The sequence below is a fragment of the Balaenoptera ricei genome, chromosome 2 (assembly GCF_028023285.1).
Source record: "Balaenoptera ricei isolate mBalRic1 chromosome 2, mBalRic1.hap2, whole genome shotgun sequence".
NCBI lineage: Eukaryota > Metazoa > Chordata > Mammalia > Artiodactyla > Balaenopteridae > Balaenoptera > Balaenoptera ricei.
The window spans coordinates 94,300,492-94,323,862 of NC_082640.1; the positions used below are offsets into that span (position 1 = coordinate 94,300,492).

Below are 23,371 nucleotides of genomic sequence, written 5' to 3' on the forward strand. Positions count from 1 at the left end.
AGGATTTAACAAGTTTTTTGTTAGGGTGGTAATTCCAGGAAGCTCCAGCAGGGGGTTGGGAGAGTGACAGGAAAGGGAAAGCAGCCCATACAGGTGCACAGATTACAGGTGGAACTTACTTACCCTTGTGGGCAGCTGGGGCCTCTACAAGACTGTGTAGAGCTGTCCCACACAAGGGGTGGAAACCTAGATTTTATTCCCAAATTCTGTCCACCATTCTTTGAAGGCTGCTGCCATTAGCTCCCCGGCACTCCCAGAAGCCTGCAGGTGTTCGCAGTTGAGAAGCCACCAGGACACAGGGGAAGGTGAGTACCCCGGGGATGTGGGCGAGGACAGAAGCTCCTCCACTCTGGCTCCAGTGCTGCCTGGAGTGGCTGCTCCACCCCTCCCTCTTGTCCTCACACCTGACAGAATTTGAAAAGCTAGACTATGAGTGAGAGTCTAAGGGACTCTCCTCTGACTAAAAGATAGCTTTTACTTTTCTGATAGCTCAAGGGTTTTTACTTTGTGACTTCTCCTGGTTCTTGGTTATATTCTTAAAAGGTGCTGTAAGACAACTGATAATCAAAAAAAAAATTCTGGCCATTCAAAAATATCCAACCAAATTAATTTCTGAAGCAAAGTAAGAGTCTACAAAGAGTAGCTTGTACTGGGCAAACTCTCTAGAGGTGAAAATTGCCTTGCTCGTGCTACCTCAAGTAATAGGAAATGGCCAGACCTCAGAGTTGGTGTCGAAGGTGGGGCCACCACCCCAAGAAGAACACATGAGTGCAAATGGGGAAACTGAGGCAAGACCAAAGCACATTGGTTTATACAGTCTGTGGGACAGATCCAAGGGAGAAACTGGGGGTCAGTGAATAAGCAGGGACCCAGGGTATGCTGAATGCCGGGTTACAAACAAGACTCATCCCCCTCCTCATCTTGTGGGGGGAAAGGGAATTGGTCAGGACAGGCTCAGGCATTAGCAGGGAAGTGCGGGATATGTTCAAGGCATGCAGGATGACAAGCTGAAGGTCCTCAGGACTGGCAACTGAAGAGGGCTGGGGCACGCAGCCCTGACTTATTTAAACTCACACATTGAGTTCATGAACAGCCAGGACAAAAATCCAGGTGTCTTCACTCCAACATGCCAGAAATTACCCAACACTTAGTGGTCCAGAGGCAAAGCCAAGAAGAAGATGTGCGTTCCAGGAACACCAGGGCATGCTGACCCAAAGTTCCCTAGAGGATAATTCTGGGGACAAGGGCCTGAGGCCAAGCCAGAGAGTCAAAACCTCCAACTATCACAGCACAGCATCCAGGCTGGCAGGAAGGAGACAGGCCTTGTGCTAGGGGAAGGCAGTGGGAGGAGCCCACACATCAGGGATGGAGCTGCAGCAAACAGAGAGCCAGAGAAATTAAGGCAGGAAGCAGGGAGAGACTGAAATGGGATGGACTGGGATAAACCCATCACTGTTTTGATACATAGTCAAGGCTCTCCTGTGCATAGGGAACAGAGAAGGATGGTAAAGACACAAGCTCTCAGATGAAGAAGAGTGATGGTTGAGGGAGCCTGAGCTCTGGCTTGGGTGTAGGGAGATTTGGGCAATGCTGGAGAAGTGCTGCTGCAGCAATCAAGATACGGGTGAAGAGCTGGGAGGAGGGAGACTGTGGATTTGGAAAGGAAAGGGTAAAATCAAGAAACTTGTATAAGAAATAGCATTAGAATTTGATAGAACGGTGAACGCCAAAGTGGAAGTAAGACCCAAAAAAATCACAGAATATGAAGGCTACAAGTCTGGGGAACTGGGAGGCTGTTGGCACCTTGGGTAACTATGGAGATTTTGGAACGATGTGATTATTTGGAACTGAGAGTTAGCATTGCTCTGACCCACCCTCCACTCTATCTAGGAGAGGAGAACATGATGCAGTTCAGATCCTGGTGTCCAAGGCTGCCCTCTTTCCTCTGGGCCACTCCCCATTCCTGCTAACTCTTGCAGCACTATCACCTGGACTAAGGAAGGAGGCGGGTGTCCCCCACACTTGTTTTCTGGGACAGAAATCCAATAGTTGATCCTTGGACTTATCAACTTCATCAAGAGAAATGAAAGTGTGAGCTACAGGAATGTGAAGGGTGAACTGAGTTCTTGGATTCTTAAGTATGTGACTTGACAAAATCCACGTTGGAAGAAAGTAACACAAAATTTGGAAGGATAGAAGAATATAATTAAGCCAACTGGAAATATGGTGTCAATGTGTCTGTCTGGGCGTAGGATTAGTTCATTTGAACAAGGTCATTGTGACTCAAATATTATATTGTAATGACGTTATCCTGAAAGAGCTTCAATAAATCTAACCACTCATGAATGTCTAGATAACACAAATTTGGAAAGATTTAAACACCAGCTAAGATTGATACCGACAGCCAAAAGAGAAAATTGTTGAAACACTGGAAATTCCCATGGGATGATACGTGTTAATGGTTTGACCTAAAATAAATGTTATATTCTTGGCTATGGGAGGATTTCCCATCTATGCCATAGTGTTTGAGGTGTTAAGATGATCACATCCACAACCAAGAGGCCAGGGAAGTAATCTGGATAGTCCCAGGAGTCCTGCCAAGAGATGACATTAATTTATGGCTTTCCTCAGAGAATGATCAAAGGTTTATAGCAACCAGGAATCAGATCCAGTGTTTGAAAGATTCCTCCCTTGGAAGTGTTGATGGCTTCAATTGGGCAGATTGGCTTTGAACACAAAAGAGAGGGACCAATTAAAGGACAATGCCAAGAGAAGACTTGGTGGGAAAGAAAATGTTGGCTTGAGAAGAGAGAAGAATGGAAAGTCTGAAAATCCAGAAAAGAAGGGGAGCGGAGGAGAAAGGAGGGAAAGGGAGGGAACTGAAGGAAGTTGTTGATGAGATAAAGAAATTAAAAAGAGGGGTTGGTCAAGTCCTGCTTTTGATAATTCCATTCCAAGTGGAGATGGGCTACTAAAACTCCTGGTAAGCAGGAGTTGAAAAGAGGGGAAAGATCGGCATTGGGGGAGAGATTTGGGAACCGAAGGCAGAAGCAGATGGGAAACCGGATGTAGTGAAGGAGAGTAAACAGTAAACTCATACTGCCATGCTCCCATAAAGGATCACGGGAGCTCCTTTATGGGAGCATGGCGGTATGATAAGTATCCTGAACTCACGCCTGAGACCTGGGTTCTAGCCCCACTTCTGCCCCTAATGTTGGGCAAGCCACTCCATCTTTCTGAACCTGTTTCTTTGTATCTAAAGTGATGGGATTAGTGACCTCGAGCATTCCTTCCCTTTTCTACAGCCCTTGATTCAACACAGACATTATGAAATCAGAGACTTACATAAATGGAATATTCCAGATTGGAGCATGTATTTAGCTTTTCTAAGTAAAAAATGCTTTGAAGGGAGGAAAAAAAGGTTCCAGTAACACTTGGCGAGCAGTATTTGTTCTGTAAAATAACTAGCGAGTAAGCATTATTGAACTAGGTTGTCACACAATCATAAGAGAATTTAAAAAAAAAAAGATTTAGGAGACTCAATTTTCCGTCCTATAGATCAAAAGAGTCATTAATATAATCCACGAGTGGATAGTTAATAAAGATATATGCAGGACGAGAGAGCCAACATGAAATGAAAAGAGTGCTGATCTCGGGTCAGGAGCCTTGAGTTCTAATCCCAACTCTGAAAATATATAATTTTCAAAAGAGTAACACAGGGAACCAACTACAGAGGTGACAGAAAAGCTGAGAAGCCAGAGGACAGTAAGGCAACCTAGATATTAGCAACAGCAGGAAGCCACTGTCACCCTGGGCTGGAGGGACACAAGGGAGGAGGTGCTGTTACTGGAACCCAGAAGCAGTGGTCACCTGATGGAAGCTGGAACTACAGTGGGTCCATCTGGAAGGAGTTGGAGCCATGGAGGAGATGCAGCCACTATCACAGAACTGAGGAATAGAGGGTTGAAGAGAATATCCTGGCTCTCCCTTGCCCTGCCCTCCAATCTTCTGCCAGTACCTCACATTGGCTGGATCCAGCTGGCACCTAGCTTACAGGATGGCAAACGCAGCCTGCAAGGGTCAGCCCTTCCTCCATACAAAGCAGAGAAAGGGCACAGATGGATCTGAGGACCAGCAGGCCGAGACTGGCCCTAGATCCAAATTCTGCTTTCTTATAACATCTGTCTATCAGTTCTGTATCAGCCTTGATTCACACATTTGAGGACATCCATCTGGTCATGTCTTGTTTACTTTCTTTCCCAAGCCTGACACTCAAACCTCCTTATACAGAATATTCTCCAAACCTCCTTCACTGTTCTGGTTCCCCTCCTCTGGGAGCTCCCTGGTATGTCTCCTTAAAATGTGGCACCAGATGTTCACAAGACCCCTGGTGTCCATAATACCAGCTCAAATACGGAGGACTATTCCTGCCCTTCTTGTAGCAATGCAGCTGTTATTCTCTGTGGACTCGTGGAATTCACGGACAGTCAAGACCCATATACCTTTTCCATGTGATTCCAAGTCTTCCCTGACCTGTCCTAGCAGGGCAGCTACACATTTGATAAGCACAACCAAATTCATCCTCTAAAGCACTGATTTAAAAAAAGCCAAAAAAAAAAAACAAAGAAAAAACAGAATAGACCAGAGCCAAGACAGAGCTCTGTGTCACTCCACTGTAGACCTCCCTCCAAGTTAACTCAGAACCATGAATCAAGGCTCACTGGGTAGGGCTGTTCAACCAGTTCTAGATCTACCTAACAGCAAGGGAATTATGTTAAGACTTCAAATTCTTTTTTTTCTTTTTTTAACATCTTTATTGGAGTATAACTGCTTTACAATGGTGTGTTAGTTTCTGCTGTATAACAAAGTGAATCAGCTATATGTATACCTATATCCCCATAACCCCTCCCTCTTGCGCCTCCCTCCCACCCTCCCTAACCCACCCCTCTAGGTGGACACTGATCTCCCTGTGCTATGCAGCTGCTTCCCACTAGCTATCTATTATTACGTTTGGTAGTGTATATATGTCAATGCTACTCTTTCACTTCGTCCCAGCTTACCCTTCCCCCTCCCCGTGACCTCAAGTCCATTCTCTATGTAAGACTTCATCAAATTCTTTACTTAAATCACAACATGTAATATCTGTGGCAGTCAGTTCCCTTCACTTTGCACCTGAAGCACAGAGGATGCTTAACTAATACTTGCTGCCTCGAAGTTGAATAAAATTATCTTGATTTATACACCTAATGACCCTGTTTAAAGAAAGTTAACATGGTCATTTTAATGGGACATGATAATGTTGGTTGCTGGTGATCACCGCTTTCTTCTTTAAACGTCTATAAACCTGTTTGTTTCAGACTTTTGCTAGAGAGTGGCAAAAAGGCCATCAATCTGTTATTCCTGAAATCCACTCCTTTCTTACTTTTGAAAACTGGAGCAATATTGCCCCTATCCAGTCTTTGAGTACTCTCTTATCTTCCTAAACTGTAAGGACTCTGGTTGCTGCTTGAGCCTCATGGGTCTTGAGTCCCTCTTCTCCCCAGTAGGAATAAATTGACCGTTTCCATGCCACAGAGCTGTGTAAGGATCCAGGAAGATGGGAAGACATAGCACACAGCTAAAACAGTCACTTAGGGTGCCCACATACGAGCCCTGTGGATGGTTTTAAGAACAACTCCAATACAGCACAGTCACGTCCTGCAGCCCCCAGAGTGAAGGCCACAGGGGGCCCAAGACACCATATGCGGCAATCGGGGAGACTCCCAGCGGTGTTGAACCTATGATCCTGGTCCTGTTTGTAAGACAATTTGAAAGGCTTACAAACAACCCCATAGGAGGCTGAGCCAAAGCACAACAGAGATTGGGCCCATGGAGTTTTCCTCTTTCTCCCTCTTTCTCTTCCTCTTCCTTCTTTCTCAATTTCCCTCTCCCTCTGAATCAGTGCTTTACAGTCACTATCACTGCATTCACTGCTCAGGAAGCTGTCCTGTAGGCAGCCCATGAGGGCAGAAGCTAAAAGCTTGGGAGAACAGCCTGATGCCCACATTGCCAGCCTCTCCCACCCCTACCTCCCACAGGTGTCTGGATGTGGATGGGCCTCTGCAGAGGACATACTGCCCACAAAGAAATGCAGAAGGATGTTTTCCATTTCTCTCCTCAACCTATAGGAACGCCCTCTGGGCTCAAGCAATGCTTGATAAATTCAAGAATGAATTCAACTAACCCCCCCTCTGCCGAGAGGGATCATGCTCGTTAAAATTCTTGATAACCTTAATGTCTCAGCATAGATATAGCAATTATTTTGTTAGCTATAATCTTCTGTCTTGTTTCTTTCTCCCAAGAATGAAGGAGACTGCTGAAGGTTCACAAACATTGATTAAAGATGTGTGCAGGGCTTCCCTGGTGGCACAGTGGTTAAGAATCCACCTACCAATGCAAGGGACACGGGTTCAAGCCCTGGTCCGGGAAGATCCTACATGCCGCGGAGCAACTAAGCCCGTGCGCCACAACTACTGAGCCTGCGCCCTAGAGCCCGCAAGCCACAACTACTGAACCCGTGCACCACAACTACTGAGCCTGCGCTCTAGAGCCCGTGCTCCAGAACAAGAGAAGCCACTGCAATGAGAAGCCCGCGCACCGCAATGAAGAGTAGCCCACGCTCACCACAACTAGAGAGGGCCCACAGCAATGAAGAACCAACGCAGCCAAAAATAAATCAAAAAAAAAAAAAAAAAAGATGTGTGCAAAGATTTGGACATGAGGATGTTCACTGATGCTGTCTATTTTACCAGAAAATTGGAAACAACCGGTATGCCCAACAATAGAGGACTGCTGAAATACCTTACGGTACACCCATACAAGAGAATACTGTGCACCTATTAAAAATCATATTGTCAGAGAGTAGATGGAATGATGTTCACCATCGTTAAAAGGAAAAACAATTTACAAAAGCAGAATACTGTACACACAAACAAGGAAATTTTTCAAAAGATGTTAATAGTTATTGCAACTGGTAGAATTATGAATGGATTTTTAAATTTTCTTCTTTCTTTGCTTATAAGTTTTTCCATTTTTTTCTACAGTGATGTGCATTGCTTTTGAAATAAGGTGGGGGGCAATAAAACTTATTTTTGCTAGCCAGGAGAAAAAAAATAGGAAAAGCCCCCTCTTTCAAGGCTGTCTCCCAGCATCTTGTTCTGCCAGATGGATATGAAGCCAGCTCAGACTCCCCTGTCCAGCTTGCCTAGAGCCCCATGGAGGTCACCTTGGCTCTGGGCAGAAGCTTCCTTGGCGCCAATACCCACCTTAAGACAAGTTATTAAAAATGGGGCTATCCTGGCCAAGATCTCATTCCAAAGTACCAAGGGCCACTTCAGCCCAGAAACACACCAGTTCCAGAACCCTGTGGGTTTTTGAAGTAGAACCACAGCCCTGGTTTGTGAGAGGAACCTCCCTCCCTCCCTTCTCCCGGCTGCCTGCCGAAGGTTACAGACAGCTCCCTTTCCATCCCACAAGAGGAGACAGGCAGATGAGTCATAGCACTGGCTTGGATCAAAGGAGTATTATTGTGTTAGCAGAAATGGATCTATTTTATGATCTGTTTCTTGACGCCTTACAAATAAATATGCTTTTCCCACCAGACAGACAATTTCCTTAAAAAGCCACTGATTTCATTAGCTGAAGCTAAGAAATGACCAATAAGAGTTAGAAATTTTTGTGTCTGAAGAGTAGCCAGGCTGAAAAGATGTAGTGGAAACACTGAGGAAAGCGGTTTATAACCCTCAGACTCTAGATTCAAGTCTGCAAAGCGATGCCATTCTTCTAAAAATACACAGAGGAACTACGGAAGTCCTTTCCTGTTTTCTAAGAGCTTTCTCTTTCTTTCTTTCTTTTAAAGAAATATACTAGGATTGGTTTGTAAAGGAGATTCACCACCTCAGATTTCACTGTTTTCGTGGAGGTGACAGCCGTGGGATACTATTTTAAGGGCTTCCTTCTCTTATACAGATTTTTCCACACTGGGAGGACAGATAAGGTACGTTCCACTAATGTTCTTCATTAAACACACGTGCGTGCCAGCAGTCATTTCCCTTTGTCTTGCTATCCCATGACAACAGATTGCATATCATAGGAAATTGGAATGGAAATCTTATTTAGTTTGGATCTCTCTTCTCCATTGTTTAATTCCACATTCAATTTTTCATTCTACGTCTGCCTCCTTTTGCAGAAATATTCTATGACTGAACACAGGGACAGACAAATGAATAGGTGCTGTTTATTAAAGACTCACCTCATAGACCTTTCAGGAGCACTTTGACTAGCCCTCCCCCTCCCTCTGCCCCCAGAATTTCATCTCTGGTCTAAAGTGTACTTCGTACTCAGTAAAGATCTGATGACTGATGGGCATATCTGTATTGTGAACTGCACTCCCAGTACTTTGTTTACTGTTGATCAAGTTCCAGTAGTGAGCTTCCCTGTTTTCTCTGAGATACACAGATGTCTCAGTGGTATTTCTGTCTTCAACCCAGACCACCTGTCCATTAAAACAAACACACAAACAAACAAAAACAAAAAACGCTTCCAGCAAGTGCCGGGAAAGGAGGTCTAAGGGAACAGAGAAAGTTTTACATTTCCTGTTGTTGAATCTAGGCAACAACTTCTTAGAGGAAGCTGGATGACTTTTCAATCCAATATGCTCTGTTCTCTGACGCTATCATCGTTGTTTTTCCTCAAGACTACAAAGCTATGATGCCAAACTTTTTAACTGATCCCAGCTATTTTTCGAGTGTCAACTTTTATCCAAATGTTGCCGCTACTTTTTTCTTTTCACTTAAAAATGTGATTTTAAAATATTTTGTTTTTCTAAATGGGACCCATTAGATCTAAGAACGTTCTTTCCATTTATCAAACATCAACAGTGTGCCAGGCATTGGGTACTAGATTCCACACTCATTATTTCATTCACTTCCTTACCACCACCCTATGAAGGAGATGCCATCACCTGAGGAAACTGAGGGAGGTTAAGCCATTTGCCCAAGATCACACTTCTAGCGTGGAGTTCTTCTCACCCTTCCAATCCATCCAACTTTTACCAGCTAAAGTCCATGAGTTTGGCCATGCAAAAAACGTTTTCTGAGAACACAAAGGAGAGCTGTATGTGCACTCTGAGAAGCCCATACCTTCACCAAAGGAGGTAGACTTCAGGTAGCCAAGAGGCCAAACACACTTGTGACACTATAGCCTAGCGGTCAGTAGCAGGTCCGGACACCAGACTAGATTTCAAGGCCCAACTCACCCACATACTGGACCTGAGACCACAAGAAAGTTACCTACTCTGAGACAGCTTCCACATCTCAAAATGGAGATAACAATATAGGTTAAATTCTACGAAACTGCCAACTTTCAACCATTTTTGACCACCAAAAAAGCATTTTCAAATCATTCGACCTAAATTCCTCACTAGGTCGTTGTAGAGATTAAATGAGTGCACAGAGGAAACAATAAACGGCGCTTTTTGGTAGACTTTTCCCAATTTCATTTTGCGCAGGTCAATAAAGTGTGTTTGTATTCTCTGCCCACAATTTGTATGTTGAGAAGCCGGGCTAAGGTTATGTAAGTGTTGGAGCTGATAATTCAGGGAGAAAATAAGACTGCGTGGATAATCACGAATTAACAACAAAGGATCCCCTCAGGCCTTACTGCTCCGTGCATTTCCCCCCTAGTTTAGTCTCTTAATTACTAAATAAATATACAGCCGCTTCTCTCTCTCTCTTTTTTTTTTTTTTAAGAAAGTGGAAGGAGGGGATATTGAGGAAGCTTAGCACTCTGTGTTAAAGACAAAGTAAAGGTTTTAACATCCGTTCTTGCCCCTGAGTCGGGGCCGGGAAGTGGCCTGGCTCCTTGACTGGCAGCAGGGCGGTCCTGCCTGGGACGCCAGCGAGGGCTCCCCGTCCTGGAACCTGCTCCACAGCGGCTTGCCCAACCTGCCCGCCCCCGCCCGCGCCGGGAGAAGAATCACCAGCGTCAGCGTTGCCTCCGCGCGTCGTTTACTTCCTCGCTAGGTGCCAGGCCCTGCTCTCGGCCCCTCACACGCATAATTTATATACTCCCCTCACAACCTCCCGGACAAAAGGGAACTCTGTCCCCATTTTCCAGGTGAGGAAACAGGTACAGAGAAGTTAAGTCACTCGGCCAAGGTCTCCGAACTGTGGAGTTACACTCGAACCCGGGCAGCCCCAGCACGCCCACTCTGAACCTCCCCTTTTCCTACTTGGGTAGAGGCGCTTTTTCACTTAAGACTTCTCCAAACTTGGCCACCTCCAAGGGAAGGCGCTCAGCCTCGCCGACTCGCACGACCTCCCCCGGCTCCACAAGTCCAGGTCTCCGGGCGCCCGATGGGGGCGCGGGTGGAGGAGCGGCACCGCCCCCCGGGTATTTAACCCCAGGCTGGAGCCCGCGGGGCGCCGGACGCTCCTGCTCCTCCCCACTCGCGCCTCCCCGCCCTCGTCCCCGCGCTCTCCCGGCGCGCCCCACCCTCCGCCCCGCGCTCGCCTGGCAAGCAGGCACCGGCCGGCGGGCTCGGGGAGCGGGGAACGGGGTGCGGGCGGCGCTAGCCTCTGCCGAGCGGCCCCCTGGCCGCGGCCGCCGCGCATTGCCCGGCCAGAGTGCGACGCGGCAGCCCGAGCCCGGACGCCGGCCGGTCCCGTGCGCTCCGCGGACGGGCGGGCGGCTGTGGACGCCCGGCCGGCAGCATGGATTCGGATTCCGGCGAGCAGAGCGAGGGCGAGCCCGGGACCGCCGCAGGTGCGAGGGGTCGCAGCAGCCCAGCCGGGAAGGCTGGGGCAGAGAGGAGGGGAGGCCGGGGCGGGAAATCGCGCGTATTTTCTCGGAGCGGCCGGGCGGGAGGCCGATCCCCAGCAGCCCGATCCCTTCCGGGCCGGGACTGGGATGGCTCTGCGCTGTGAGTTTGCTTTGGGGCTTTCTCCCCATTGCACTCGGGCGCTGGAGGGAGAGTAGGTGCATTTGCGGGTGGCTCTCGGCGCTGCGGGACTCCGGCAGCGGGCTCCGGTCGCCGGGCTGGTGGGGGTGGGGCAGGGTTCGGGTAATCCGCGTCCTGTACTTTGCTGCAGCGAGGGTTGCTGCATATCTGCTTTTGGAAAAAACTTTCCGAGCGCCGGCCGGGTCCTCGAACCCTGGGCGCCAGTGACGCTGCGGAACAGGTGACCCGCTCCGAGGGCCTGACACGACGCTCTGGGAAGGAAAGGCCCCCGCGGGTGGGCGGGCAGGAGTCAAACCACAGTTCGTGGTTGCGGTTCCCGAAGCTGCTAGATGAGCCGATGCAGAAGCGTTGGCCCATCGCTGCCCTGCATGCGTGGAGGAGGTCCCCACGGAGGGTCCGGGAAGACAGACGCGGCGGCGGCGCGCGGGGTCCCGGCTTCGCCTTTAAGGGGCGCCGCCAGCTTTTCACAATCGATAGTTATCGAAGCGACGGGTGGATGCTTACTTAGGAAATAATGAATGTCCTCCCCCGCCTCTCCCTGATACTGAGCAACAGGAGGAAGCCACCCACAGCCTTGGGTCGACTTACCGCGGGCTCTGCCCCCCTCCACCAGCCCGCTCTGCCCGCCGCCTGCAGGTCCACGGGCGGGAGACCTATGGCCCTCCCACGTGACCGTGGCTCCCCGCGCCCGCGTGGCCCTGCAGGCTAGCCCTGGCCAGCAGACCTGTGACCTGAGAGCTGGGACCCTCCTGGTACAGACCTGAGGGCCCGGACTAGTCCCCAATCTGCCCAGTGTCAGACCAGTGTCCTGAGGGGGGGGACCGGGTGACCGCAGGCACCATCAGCCCAGGCGTGGGTGTAGGAAGGCAGGCTCAGGAACCAGGCGGGACAGCGCCAGGAGCTGTACCAAGGGCCCTACGTATATTATTCTCCTTTATCCTCACAGCATCTAGCCAGGTGGTTATTTCCGTTTTACAAAGGTTCAGAAAGGCTAAGTGGTTTACCCACGAATCAGAGCCAGGGAGTAGCCAAGGGCGGAATGACTCCCTTTTTACTGCATCATACCCCTCAGCCTCTCACAGGGCGGCTGTGGTCAACACCTACAGCTGGGTGGGAAGAGATGAGGATGGAGGAAAAGAAAGATGGCATCGTCAAGATGCCTGTGTGTGAGGATTCCTGTGTGTGTGCAAGGGCCACCTGCTTTGTGTAGGTATGTGTGGACACAATTAATAAACATGAGCCCTTCTCGAACCTGTATGTTCCTGTGACTGTGAAGCACCAAGATTTTGTTTCACAGGTGGCTTGTGGATCTCTTCACATCATTTAAAAGTTCCAGTGGGTGTTTTGTGTCTATCTCTAGAGCTCAAAAGGAGGGGGAGTGAGTACATTGACACTGACACTTTACTCTCTCAAAATCCGAGGAACTAACATGCGCTCCCTGCTCTCACCCTCAGATCTTTTATGCCGGTTGATGGAGAAGGGGAGGAGGATAAGGAGGCTTTGAGAAAGAGGAGGGGAGGGGAAGCGGGGGGGTGGCAGGAGACACTCAGAAGAGTTGGTACTTGGATGAAAGGGGAGGGAAGGTGTTCTTAAGGGTCCAGTTGCTTCTCCCCACAGCCTGCCCAGCAAGGAGTATCCCAGAGTGTTCATGTGTGTTTGTGTCAGAAGACCTCTGCACAACTAACAGCAGTCATGACTACTGAGGTCAGATGGGTCTGATGAAGAATAGGGCAGCCAGCTCTCTGACCTGTCACCATTTGTTTGTGCCTTACTGTTTTCTACAGTCATTTCTTCTTCCTCTGTGTGCTTGAATCTCAAGTTGAACATTTATTTGAATGTCACAAGCCATTCTGCTAAATGGCATTCAGTCTCCCTCATTATTTTCAGTCTTAAAGTATTCTTCGTGACAAAGCTTCAAAACTAGTTGCTAATTCATCGCCTTGCTATGGCTGCATCCTATCAAATGGAAACTCCTGTTGCAGCTTCAGATACTGGTTAAATTATCCATAGGAGTTGACCATTGTTCCTGTAAGTAACAGGACATTCATCTGTGGACCTGTATCTGTGCAAGCTGGATGGGTTTGTAACTGAGAAGCACAGCAGAGGAAGTGGGATCTCTTGGAGTATTCATGTGTGTGTCTGTGTGTACCTACCTCACAGGGAGATAAGATGAAGGGCTGCTTCCTCCTCAGTGCCCTCCCCTTCCTGAAGTTGTGAAAAAGCCCTGCCATAAGACAGACCTTATTAAGGTCCTGAGCCTGGACTCTGGAATCAGAAAGACCCAGGTCTCAATCTCTACCTGTTGGGCAAGTTACTTAACATCTCTAAACCTCAGGTTCCCCCTCTGTAAAATGGGGATAACAATAGTACAAGGGGGGGGTGTGAGGATTAAATAACACATGAAAAGTATTCCTCCTGGTAATCATTCAATAAATGGCAGCTGCTATTTTTATCACCTGATTGGATTATGTTGTAAGAATACTGCTAAATAATGTACCCCAGAGCTTTGTAAAATGTAAATCACTAGGCATGTGTAAAACAATTAGTATTATTGTCATTATTATCACATTAATGTAATTGCCTAAGGAGATTTGTTTTGAATTTTATCCTTTTCACTCTCTCATTCTCCGCCCCCCCCACCTCTCTCTCTCTCTCTCTCTCTCTCTCTCTCTCTCTCTCTCTCTCTCTCTCTCTCTCGTGTGTGTGTGTGTGTGTGTGTGTGTGTGTGTGTGTGTGTGTGTGTGTGTGCAGATGTGTTTGATTGTTTCTTTGGGGGAAGTTATTTTTAAGGTACATCTTCTCATCCGCATCATCTTCCAGCTGAAGTCATAAAGATGGGAACATTCAAAACTACTGCTTTCACCATCCTTTTCTTTCAGCTCTAGAGAAACTTGCACAAAGTAGAGAAGGTGGCCTTACCCAGTCCACCTGATAACCTGGAGATTAGCCACTTTCATGCCACTTCCAATAGAAGAAGATGGGTTAATTGCCCCACACACACTGGTGCACCTTTTCCCTTCAAGGTAACAGGAGGAACAGGAGGTACTCACCATTCTCCTCTCCATTTTTGCCCATCTCGTAGCCTTCCCAGTCAAAGATTGGCAGAGTGAGGAAATCTCTGAGCACCACCTACTCTTTACTGTACACCTTTCAAGAGACTTTTCCAAAGATCTCCCCAGTATCTGCTGTGCAGCTCTCTCATCAAGCAGTACCCTGCATAGGAAGTAAAGGGGGTGTGTGTGGATGAGATTTGTCTTAATCTGCATTTTCTGTTTTTCAGGAAGCACAGGATGGTGCTTCTAAGTCATTCTGCTGCCTGCAGCTCTCCTCTGCCTTTCTGTCGTTTTATGGTTCTTTCTATGATAAGGAAAGAGACAGGGTTTATGGAACACTGGATTCTTTCCAGAGACCCAACTTGGCAGTCTCTCCTTTGACAAACCCACCATCCATCTCTCAGAAATCCTAGAGCTTGGTGTATTAACTCGGCAATGATTTGAGTCTTTCCTAGGAAATAACAAGCGAGTAAACAGCAGTGTCAGCTTTTTCCCTTTCTGACTGGTAAGACAGAGATAGTCTACCCAGCTCAAGAAGACAAGCTCCTTCCACCCAGAGCTAGGTGGTCTGGGGCAGTCAAGCTGATGGAGCATCCCTGTGGCTGGGTAGGTGCTACAGAAAAGCATTTCTGTGTGATGGAATCAGGATGTGGTAGGGAAACTTCAAAATGATAAAAGCAGTAGGAAAACAGCAGGCCCCTGACTTTGTCCTTCCTGTCTTTCCCATCGCCTCGGTCCTAAGCTTGGTCCTTGTGAACAAAGTGGCAAGGAGTGGGTAGGATTCAATAGTTGGCCAGAAGGAGAAAAGGTGTTCCAGAAGTCAGACACCATTGAGCAAGGCACAGATAAACAGGAAGGTGACTGGAGTGGAGGACATATACTAAGGAGTACTGGGAAGTAAAGTTAGGTGAGTGTAGGGAGAGCCACTGACAACAGGGGGTCTTAATAACTAGTACCTGATGGTGCCGAAGGAGCCCCCGTTGAGCTGATAGTAGAGCAGAGACATGACCGACTGAGATCTGGGTTTTCGGAAGCCGCATCAGACAGAAGTGAAGTGCAGGGATGGCCTAGGCTTGGAGCCTCGTGGCCACACAATCGGAGGGGATGGTAGCACTAAGCGAGGCAGAAGAGGAAGGATGCAAATGCCATTTCAGAGAAACAAACAACAGAAGTTGGTGACAGATTGTACGAAAGCAGTAAAAGGAGAGGGAGAGTGGAAGGGGACTGGCATGTTGAGTTGGGCTAAGGCAGGGAAATGCAGGAGACTGGCTTCCCCACCCTGCCAGTGCTTCTTTTCTTTCCATCAGACACCTAATAGTGATTACTTAAATTTTCTTAAAGGTGCTTTTCCCCTGTAGACAATAAATTATGCTGGGGCATTGGTTTTGGAGGATCATGAAGGTTCTGGAGCTTGTTGATTCTCATTGTTGGGTTATTCATGGAGGCTATTCAGTAACCTTTGTCAAGTGACAGAGTAACCTTCGACGATTGATGGACTGGCCCACCAAGGGCAGGGACCACCTGGGGATGATGCACTACTTGGCTATTAGTCATAGTCCCAGGTCTTGTTCTTATTTGTGGACATTTTCAGGGGCCTCTGCCTCATCCACATAGTGGGCTGCTTTGAGGGTCAGGGCCTTGTCTTGTGCTTTCACGTTGCCGAGGTTTTATGGACATAGTAAATGAATGAGCATCTTGAGGAGCCTCCTGAGAACTCTGCACTAAAAGGCCAGACAGGCAGCCAGAAACCTGCCCTATAAAGTAGAACTGCCAACGCTGTCCTGCAGTGTTTTGCTTCAGTGTTTTAAGATTTCTTGCACTGTCTGGGACTCTGTGTTGGGAAGTATGGGAAGTGCAAAGAGAGATAAGGACACAGTCCATCCTGTCTCCAGGGCTTGGGATCAGATAGGGAGATAGGAAGCATATACCGATGGCCACATCTTAAGCCAGTGCCAGAAGACTCTCGCCCCCTTGCCCTGGGATTATACCCTGGCTGTGTCTCTGTTTATATGTTCTCTCTTGACACCATCCACTTTCCACTATGTGCTTCACAGTTATTCCTATACATGTCTCATCTCTTGTACTGGCCTTCGCTCCCTAAGGGTAAAGACTGGGTCTTTTTCACCTGTATCAGCACCCACAAACACCACCTGCGTGCCCTAAACACAGTGGTAGGTTGCTGGCTGGCTGGCTGGCTAGATAGATGGATGGATGTATAGATGATGTTGTAGGTTGGTTCCCCAGGAAGCAGACTCTGAGATGGAGGTTACCATGCAGTGTGTTTATTTGGGGATGCTCTTGGGATCAATACCTAGGAAAGAGAAGGGGAGGGGAGGGATGCCAGACTGGGCAGAGTGAGAAGCTGAGCTGCAATGCAGACCCAACAATAGCCTCGAGCTCTGGAGCTGAAAAACCCTTCAGAACTGAGTTGGGGGACTTCCCTGGTGGTCCAGTGGTTAACATTCCACAGTCCCAATGCAGGGGGCCCAGGTTCGATCCCTGGTCTGGGAACTAGATCCCACATGCTGCAACTAAAGATCCCATGTGCCGAAACTAAGACCCAGTGCAGCCAAATAAATAAATGTTAAAAAAAAAAAAAAGAACTGAATTGGGGTGAGGGGCCAGGCCTTTATATCCCCTGACATAATGATTAGTCATTAGATTCATGCCATCCCTGCATCTTGGGCGAAGCTGTTCCCTTCAGCTGAGGGCTGTCTGCAGGCATCACTACCAGCAGCTTGTGAGGTGCTTAGTCCTTCATTCTGGAAGGGAACCTGGGAAGGGAACCTGGGCCTTACGTACATTGTGCATTCACCACAGATGGCCTCCAAAGTTCCTCAGGGATGTTTCATGATGGATGGCAGCCCTGCCTACGGGCAGAGTTCAGGGGATAGTTGGTGAGCTATAAACATTATCTAGACCTCATTAGGGCAATTTAGATAGCCAGATGGAATTAGCCATTTTAGACCTCACAGATCCAATAGATATTGGCTGATCCTCTGTTTTGTGTTCAGTGTGTGGAGGTGCTATGGTAGTACACCGAAATGGAATTAGATGTGGCCCCGCCCTCAAGAGGCTTGCAGCCATAGGGAGAGAAAACACCCACCCAAAAGGAATCTGCAAGACTGGGCGGCATCAGCAATAAACAGTGTCGGCTTTGGAGCATGGGGCATCGTGGCTTGGGGTTCTGGTGGGGAGGCTTCATGGAGGAGATGGGCCTTGAGGATAGCCTGGAAGGAGTGAAGGATTTAGATGGGGGAGAAGAGCAAGTCAGGGGAAACAGAGGAGGTGGCAAGGACAGGAGCCTGTGAGAAGCATGGCCTGGCGCAGTGGGGCCCCCTCAGAGGGCTAAAGGGAGGAGAGGGCGGACCTGCTCAAAACGTAACACTGGATGTTGTGGTGATTGTGACCAGCATGTAAGTTTCTGGAAGCTGGAGACAGAATGTGTGTGTAAATGTAAAGCTCTATTTCCTACTTTATTTTTCTCTAAAAACATGGCACCTACTTTTTTATTTGTCGTCAAAACCAAATCACAGTCACACTTCCCATTAGCACTTTTCTCTAACTGGTTCATTGTCCTCCAGAGTTACCATTGGCTCCCATTTGAATTCACATGTAAATCTCTATAAAGACACTATATATTGGGCTTCCCTGGTGGCGCAGTGGTTGAGAATCTGCCTGCTAATGCAGGGGACACGGGTTCGAGCCCTGGTCTGGGAAGATCCCACATGCCACGGAGCAGCTGGGCCCGTGAGCCACAACTACTGAGCCTGCGCATCTGGAGCCTGTGCCCCGCAACGGGAGGGGCCGCGATAGTGAAAGGCCCGCGCACCGCGATGAAGAGCGGTCCCCGCACCGCGATGAAGAGTGGCCCCCGCTTGCCGCAACTAGAGAAAGCCCTCGCACGAACTGAAGACCCAACACAGCCAAAAATAAATAAATAAAAAAAAAAAAAAAAAAAAAAAAAAAAAAAATTTAAAAAAAAAATTAAAAAAAAAAAAAAAAAAAAAAAAAAAAAGACACTATATACATAATTTTGTTTTGTTTTTCAGTCACTTGGCTTCCAACTCTTTCTGTAAAATGCCTGTGTAGGTGGGTGTTTGGGCTGTATTCTGTACAAGTATAGAAATAAAGGATAGAGAAGAAGAATTTAAAAAATAAGTTTCCTGTGATACCTCAATTCAAGAAAACATATGAGAGTGAGTACCTTTTCCCCAACATATATTAAGACATGCCCCCAAAATATAGTATTTTTTTATACATCAGACATGCTCTTTTTAGGCAACTGCATAACACAAATTCTGAAACTGCTTTAGAACAATCTTCACGTTCATATTGGGTTTCCTAAACATCATTGCCTGGGAATAAATTTGAGCCTGTTCATGGAAAATCTAGTGTGCAGACTATAAACATGGAAGGCTTGGCAGCACAGAAAGTGCTAGACACACCCTAATAGAAACCAGTATTTTGTAATTCAGTTCTCCAGGAAAAAAAAGGAGACACTTTGGTCGTGTCCAAATACTGGTTTAAACAGTTGAAAAACCACAGCAGCAGCCACTAGCTTCTAGGTTGTCTTCTGGAAAGTAAAATATGCTTTCCGGGAAACTTTTCTAGCCCCGAAAGGAAGCATTTTGGTGATGCGTAGCTTCATGGAGACACCCAGTTGATATCTGTATGGTAGAGGCATCCAGTTTCATGTGCGGGAGGAAATTCTGTAAAAGGTTGTTCTGGTGAGCACACATGTCCTGCATCCCTGATTTGGGGCCTGGGAGTTATGCTGGGAAGGTAAACAGATTTTCAGTGAATAATATGGGAGGGAAGTGATGGGGGCTGTCTGCTGGCCTCTGCAGCAGCTTTCCTACCACGTTTGAGTCTGGTTCCTTGGAGTAATGTTAAGAAAGTCAGGGAGAGAAGACTGGGGTTCAGGTTACAGGGTAGAGAAACTAGGTTTAAGAAGTTGTGCAAATATCAAACAAGATGAGAAATTGTGAGGATAGTCTTTCTTTGCCAGCCAGAGTCCAGCCCCAGAGGGCTAGTACTGAATGTAAAATAATAATGATGTTTTGAATTTTTATTTAATTTTATATTAATTAAGCACATACAATGTATTTCAGACTGGGTTAACTGTTTATATGGTATTTAAGCCTTATATAGGCTTTCTGGGTTAGGTACTATAAACAACCCCATTTTATAGACCAGGAAACTGAGGCACAGAGAGATTAAGTAATTTGCTCAGGGATGTGCAGCTTCTCAGTGGATATGAAGCCAGTCTAACTAACTCCAAAAACAGTGCTCTTTACCAGGTAGGCTATGTAGTTAGATTGATGGATGCCACCAGGCTCCTTTACATCCCCCACCAGCTCCCACAGGGCCCTCAGACCATTAAGTTCCTTCATTAGGCTCCTTCTGGTAGGTTAGGACATTATATCTCCAGAAAGCCCTGCTTTAAGCTGCAGACATTACCTGCAGTGGCCCAATAACACATGGGCAAGGATGGGCTGTCACAGGCTCCAGAACAGGGGCTGGTGAGGGGTGGTTTGGGAGGGAAGATGAGGGGAGCAGCACAAAGCAGCGTTCAGAGAGAGAAGGTCCTGGGAGGACCCTGCAGCCACGTGCATGTCTAGGGTCCTGGGAACCTGGTGGGTGGTGAATGTGGCAAACCCCAAGAGGAGAGAAGGGTTAAGAAGCAGAGTCAAGAGAAGTGCAAAGACAAACAAACGTTCCCTCTGTCAGCGGGTACTTAGGTTGGGTCCTAAGGCACTTTTTCCACTCCAGCATTTAGAATCATTCCAGATACACAGTCCCCAGGACAGGGTGACCAGTTGGATTCAAGGGCAAGAGAAAACTCGAAGATGAGACTGTAGTGCAATGAAGAGAACTTGAGATTCTGAGCTGGACAACTGCGGTTTGAGTTTTTAGTGCTGTCTCTTACGTATTGCTTTTTAGTAACATTTATTTTCCACCAAAGGAATGCAAGCTCATGGTAGAATATGTGAAAACAGTACAAAGAAGAAAATCAGATTGAGCCCTAAGAATAGATGTGCTTTTCCAGAAGAATATAGTCCAAAAGCATTCCTGAAAAAATGCAAGAGACCTTTATTTGGGGAAGAAGGGGTTTTGTAAGAAAACAAGAGTCCCCCTTCTGAAATATTTACTTGGGGACACTAAGAACATTGGCTACACTGCCAGGCAGCATCAGAACCAGAATTGGAAGCCACACACTCTGGCTCCTCTATCGTTCCCCCAAAACATATATAATTTTTAAAAAGGATCAGAGTTATTCTGGGTGTTGGGATATCTAAAGGACCCCTGCTATGTTTCCTTCTGACACCTTCCACTGTGTTCTTGACACCCCTCCCCCCTTTTCCTCTCCTGAGCTTTTTCCCTCCCAGCACAGCTGCCCAGAGGTCAGACACTACAGGCCCACACCAGGCCCTTCCCGTGGACCCAGCCCACTTTCCAGGTCAGGAGAGCCCTACACGGAGCCCTCAGAAGACTCTTACATTTTTTTAATACCCGAGAGGAATTTGGCAGGTTTTACAGACGCACAGTGACAATTGCGAAGGTTAGTTTACTTTAATAGCTTCCAGCTTCAGGAATAGATTTATTGGCCTCTAGTTCTCCAATTATGTTTTTAATCTTTGTTTAAATTGATTTTTTATTTTGTAAGGAAAGAGGGAAATTTATTCATCTGTGTTAGCCTCTCTTACCCTTAATGTTTAATTCAGTGATTCAATCTCAGTCAAATGAAGCAGGCAGAGCTAAGTTAATACAGAGTCAACTTTTAGCGAGCCCAGAGCAGTATCTGATGGGAATTAAACCTGAATTTTCTTGACTTTTTTTTTTCCTTTTGATTTCTCTGACTTTGTATAATCCTGGTTTCCCTGCACCCCTCCTCAATTGCTCCTTCTGCATCCCTCATTAATATCTTTTTCCTACCTGTGTCTCCTAAGGCTGAGCTCTTGGCCTTGTTCTTTTTTAACAATACACTTTCATTTGGAAAAGACCACCCGTTTTTCCAGCATGAAGCTAAAGATTCCCAAAGCTGTGGTCTAACCCGTTCCTCTCTCCAGAGCAAGAATCCTGCCTTTCAAAGTCATCTGGACCTCATCTTCTCACTGTCCAAGAGACACGTCAACTCAGCACAGCTACACCCGGACTATTAACTTTCCATCACTTTCTCTCAACTCTTCTGGTGGCCTCACCAGCTGCCAAGTCATTCAAAGTTAAATTGTGAAGTCATAAGAACAATGAAATATCCTACACACATGATTTCATAGCAAAACCAGGACATGGAGAAAGCAGGTATTATTTACAGTTTACAGATAAAGAAACAGATTCACAGAGATTACCCCAAATCACAAAGTAAGTGGTAGATTTTCACTATTTAAAGCTGCTCCCCCCAAAGGGGGAGCAGAAACAAATCTAAATATCCAACCTAAACATATAGGTAAATATTCAATTAAATAGTTATTGAATTACTAAATACATAATGATATTTCCACACAGAGGAATATTACTCAGCTGTTAAGAAAAATTAATTTGAAAAACATATGTTATAGGTGTTTGCATTATAATGTATGAAGAAAGCTTGATAAAATATATACATGTATATTTATTCATACATATATACCCACACACCTATATATACATATACATACACCCCTTTTTTAAAGATTTTATTGAAGTGTAATTGATTTACAGTGTTGTGTTTAATTTCTGCTGTACAGCTAAGTGACTCAGTTAAACATATATATATTCTTTTTCATCCTTTTCCATTATGGTTTATCACAGGATATTGAACATAGTTCCCTGTGCTATACAGTAGGACCTTGTTGTTTATCCATCCTATATATAATAGTTTACATCTGCTAATCCCAAACTTCCTCTCCCCTCTCCCCCGGCAACCACACGTCTGTTCTCTATGTCTGTGAGTCTCTCTTTGTTTCGTAGATGATACACCCCTTTTTTATAGAGAGAAGGGGAGGAAAATCTCTCCCTCACATTCACATACATGCATTTTTTTTTTTAATGCTGGAACAGAATTAACCATTCTATATGATGAGTTTATAGGCAATTTTAATTTCCTTCTTTGCGCTTTCCTTCCAGATTTTTTCTCAATGAGTATGTATAACTTTCAGCAGGTTATTATTTTAAAAACAACCACTGAATGAGATTCAGTGGACTTATCCACTGGTCGTCCTTCTGACTTTCTTGCAGTTTTGTCCCAAGTCCCTCTATTTTCTTTCTTGAAACTCATTCTTCCCTCCGTCCCCTGTGATCCACTTCCGCATCAGGCCAGGCCTCAGTGGGTCCTTCCTGCCCGCCCACTGGTGGGGGTGTGATTCCAGCCTTCTCTCTTCAGTCCTCTTCCTACTCACCCATTGCCCTGGCTTCGGCTCTGCACTCTCTCTCTCTCCACCTCATCACACCCTCCCCTCTGAGCTCACCTGGCCTGGGCCCTCAGGCCAAGTAGAGGAAGTGTAAATAGTCAAGGTGGATAATGAGCTCATAGGTTTGAGGCCAAGGGCACCAGAGCCTCACCGGCCAAACAGACCTGCTGGGTGAGCTTGCTGACTCCGCCATTTTGGCTCTAGACTGTGGCCTTACTGTTGCTCACTGACCAGCAGTGTGTGTAGCTGGCTTCCCTGATGCTCACTCCCTCCCTGACCCCCATCCCAAACACGAATGACTTTCACTTTCCACTTGTTCATCTACACATTGATTTTGTGTCTTTATTACTTTTACAATTAAAAAAAAAAAAGAGGGGGGCATTTAAAATTCTGTTATAACAGGATTATTCGCTTTTAGGAGGTATTGGTCTGCCATCCCCAAGTTTGGTCTGTCTTTGCAAAAAAACTCATTATTGAAAAGTTATATGAGGGACTTCCCTGGTGGTCCAGTGGTAAAGAATCGCCTTCCAATGCAGGGGATGGGGTTTCAATCCCTGGTCAGGGAACTAAGATCCCACATGCTGCGGGGCAACTAAGCCCACATGCCACAACTACTGAGCTCACACCCCTCAACTAGAGAGCCCGCATGCTGCAAACTACAGAGCCCATGTGCCACAACTACAGAGCCCATGTGCTACAACTAGAGAAAAGAAAAAACCCACACGCCACAACCAGAGAGAAGCCTGTGCACCATAACGAAGAACCTGCACACCATAACGAAGAGCCCGCACATCGCAACGAAAGATCCCGCAGGCCTCAATGAAGATCCTGCATGCCACAACTAAGACCTGTTGCAGCCATAAATAAATAAATAAAATTCCTTTAAAAAAAGAAAAGCCTATATGATAATATTATATGTATCTATT

At 46.7% G+C, this 23,371-nt stretch overlaps 1 protein-coding gene across 1 annotated transcript in view; it reads left to right on the forward strand.

The window, feature by feature from the left end:
- The first annotated feature begins 774 nt into the window (after positions 1–774).
- The window catches only part of TNFAIP8L3 (TNF alpha induced protein 8 like 3), a 50,395-nt gene continuing 27,798 nt past the window's right edge, over positions 775–23,371 (forward strand). Inside the window, 4 exon segments of the mRNA XM_059915196.1 lie at positions 775–923; positions 9,875–10,041; positions 10,325–10,744; positions 10,747–10,803. Coding sequence (XP_059771179.1) covers positions 775–923; positions 9,875–10,041; positions 10,325–10,744; positions 10,747–10,803 — 793 coding nt within the window.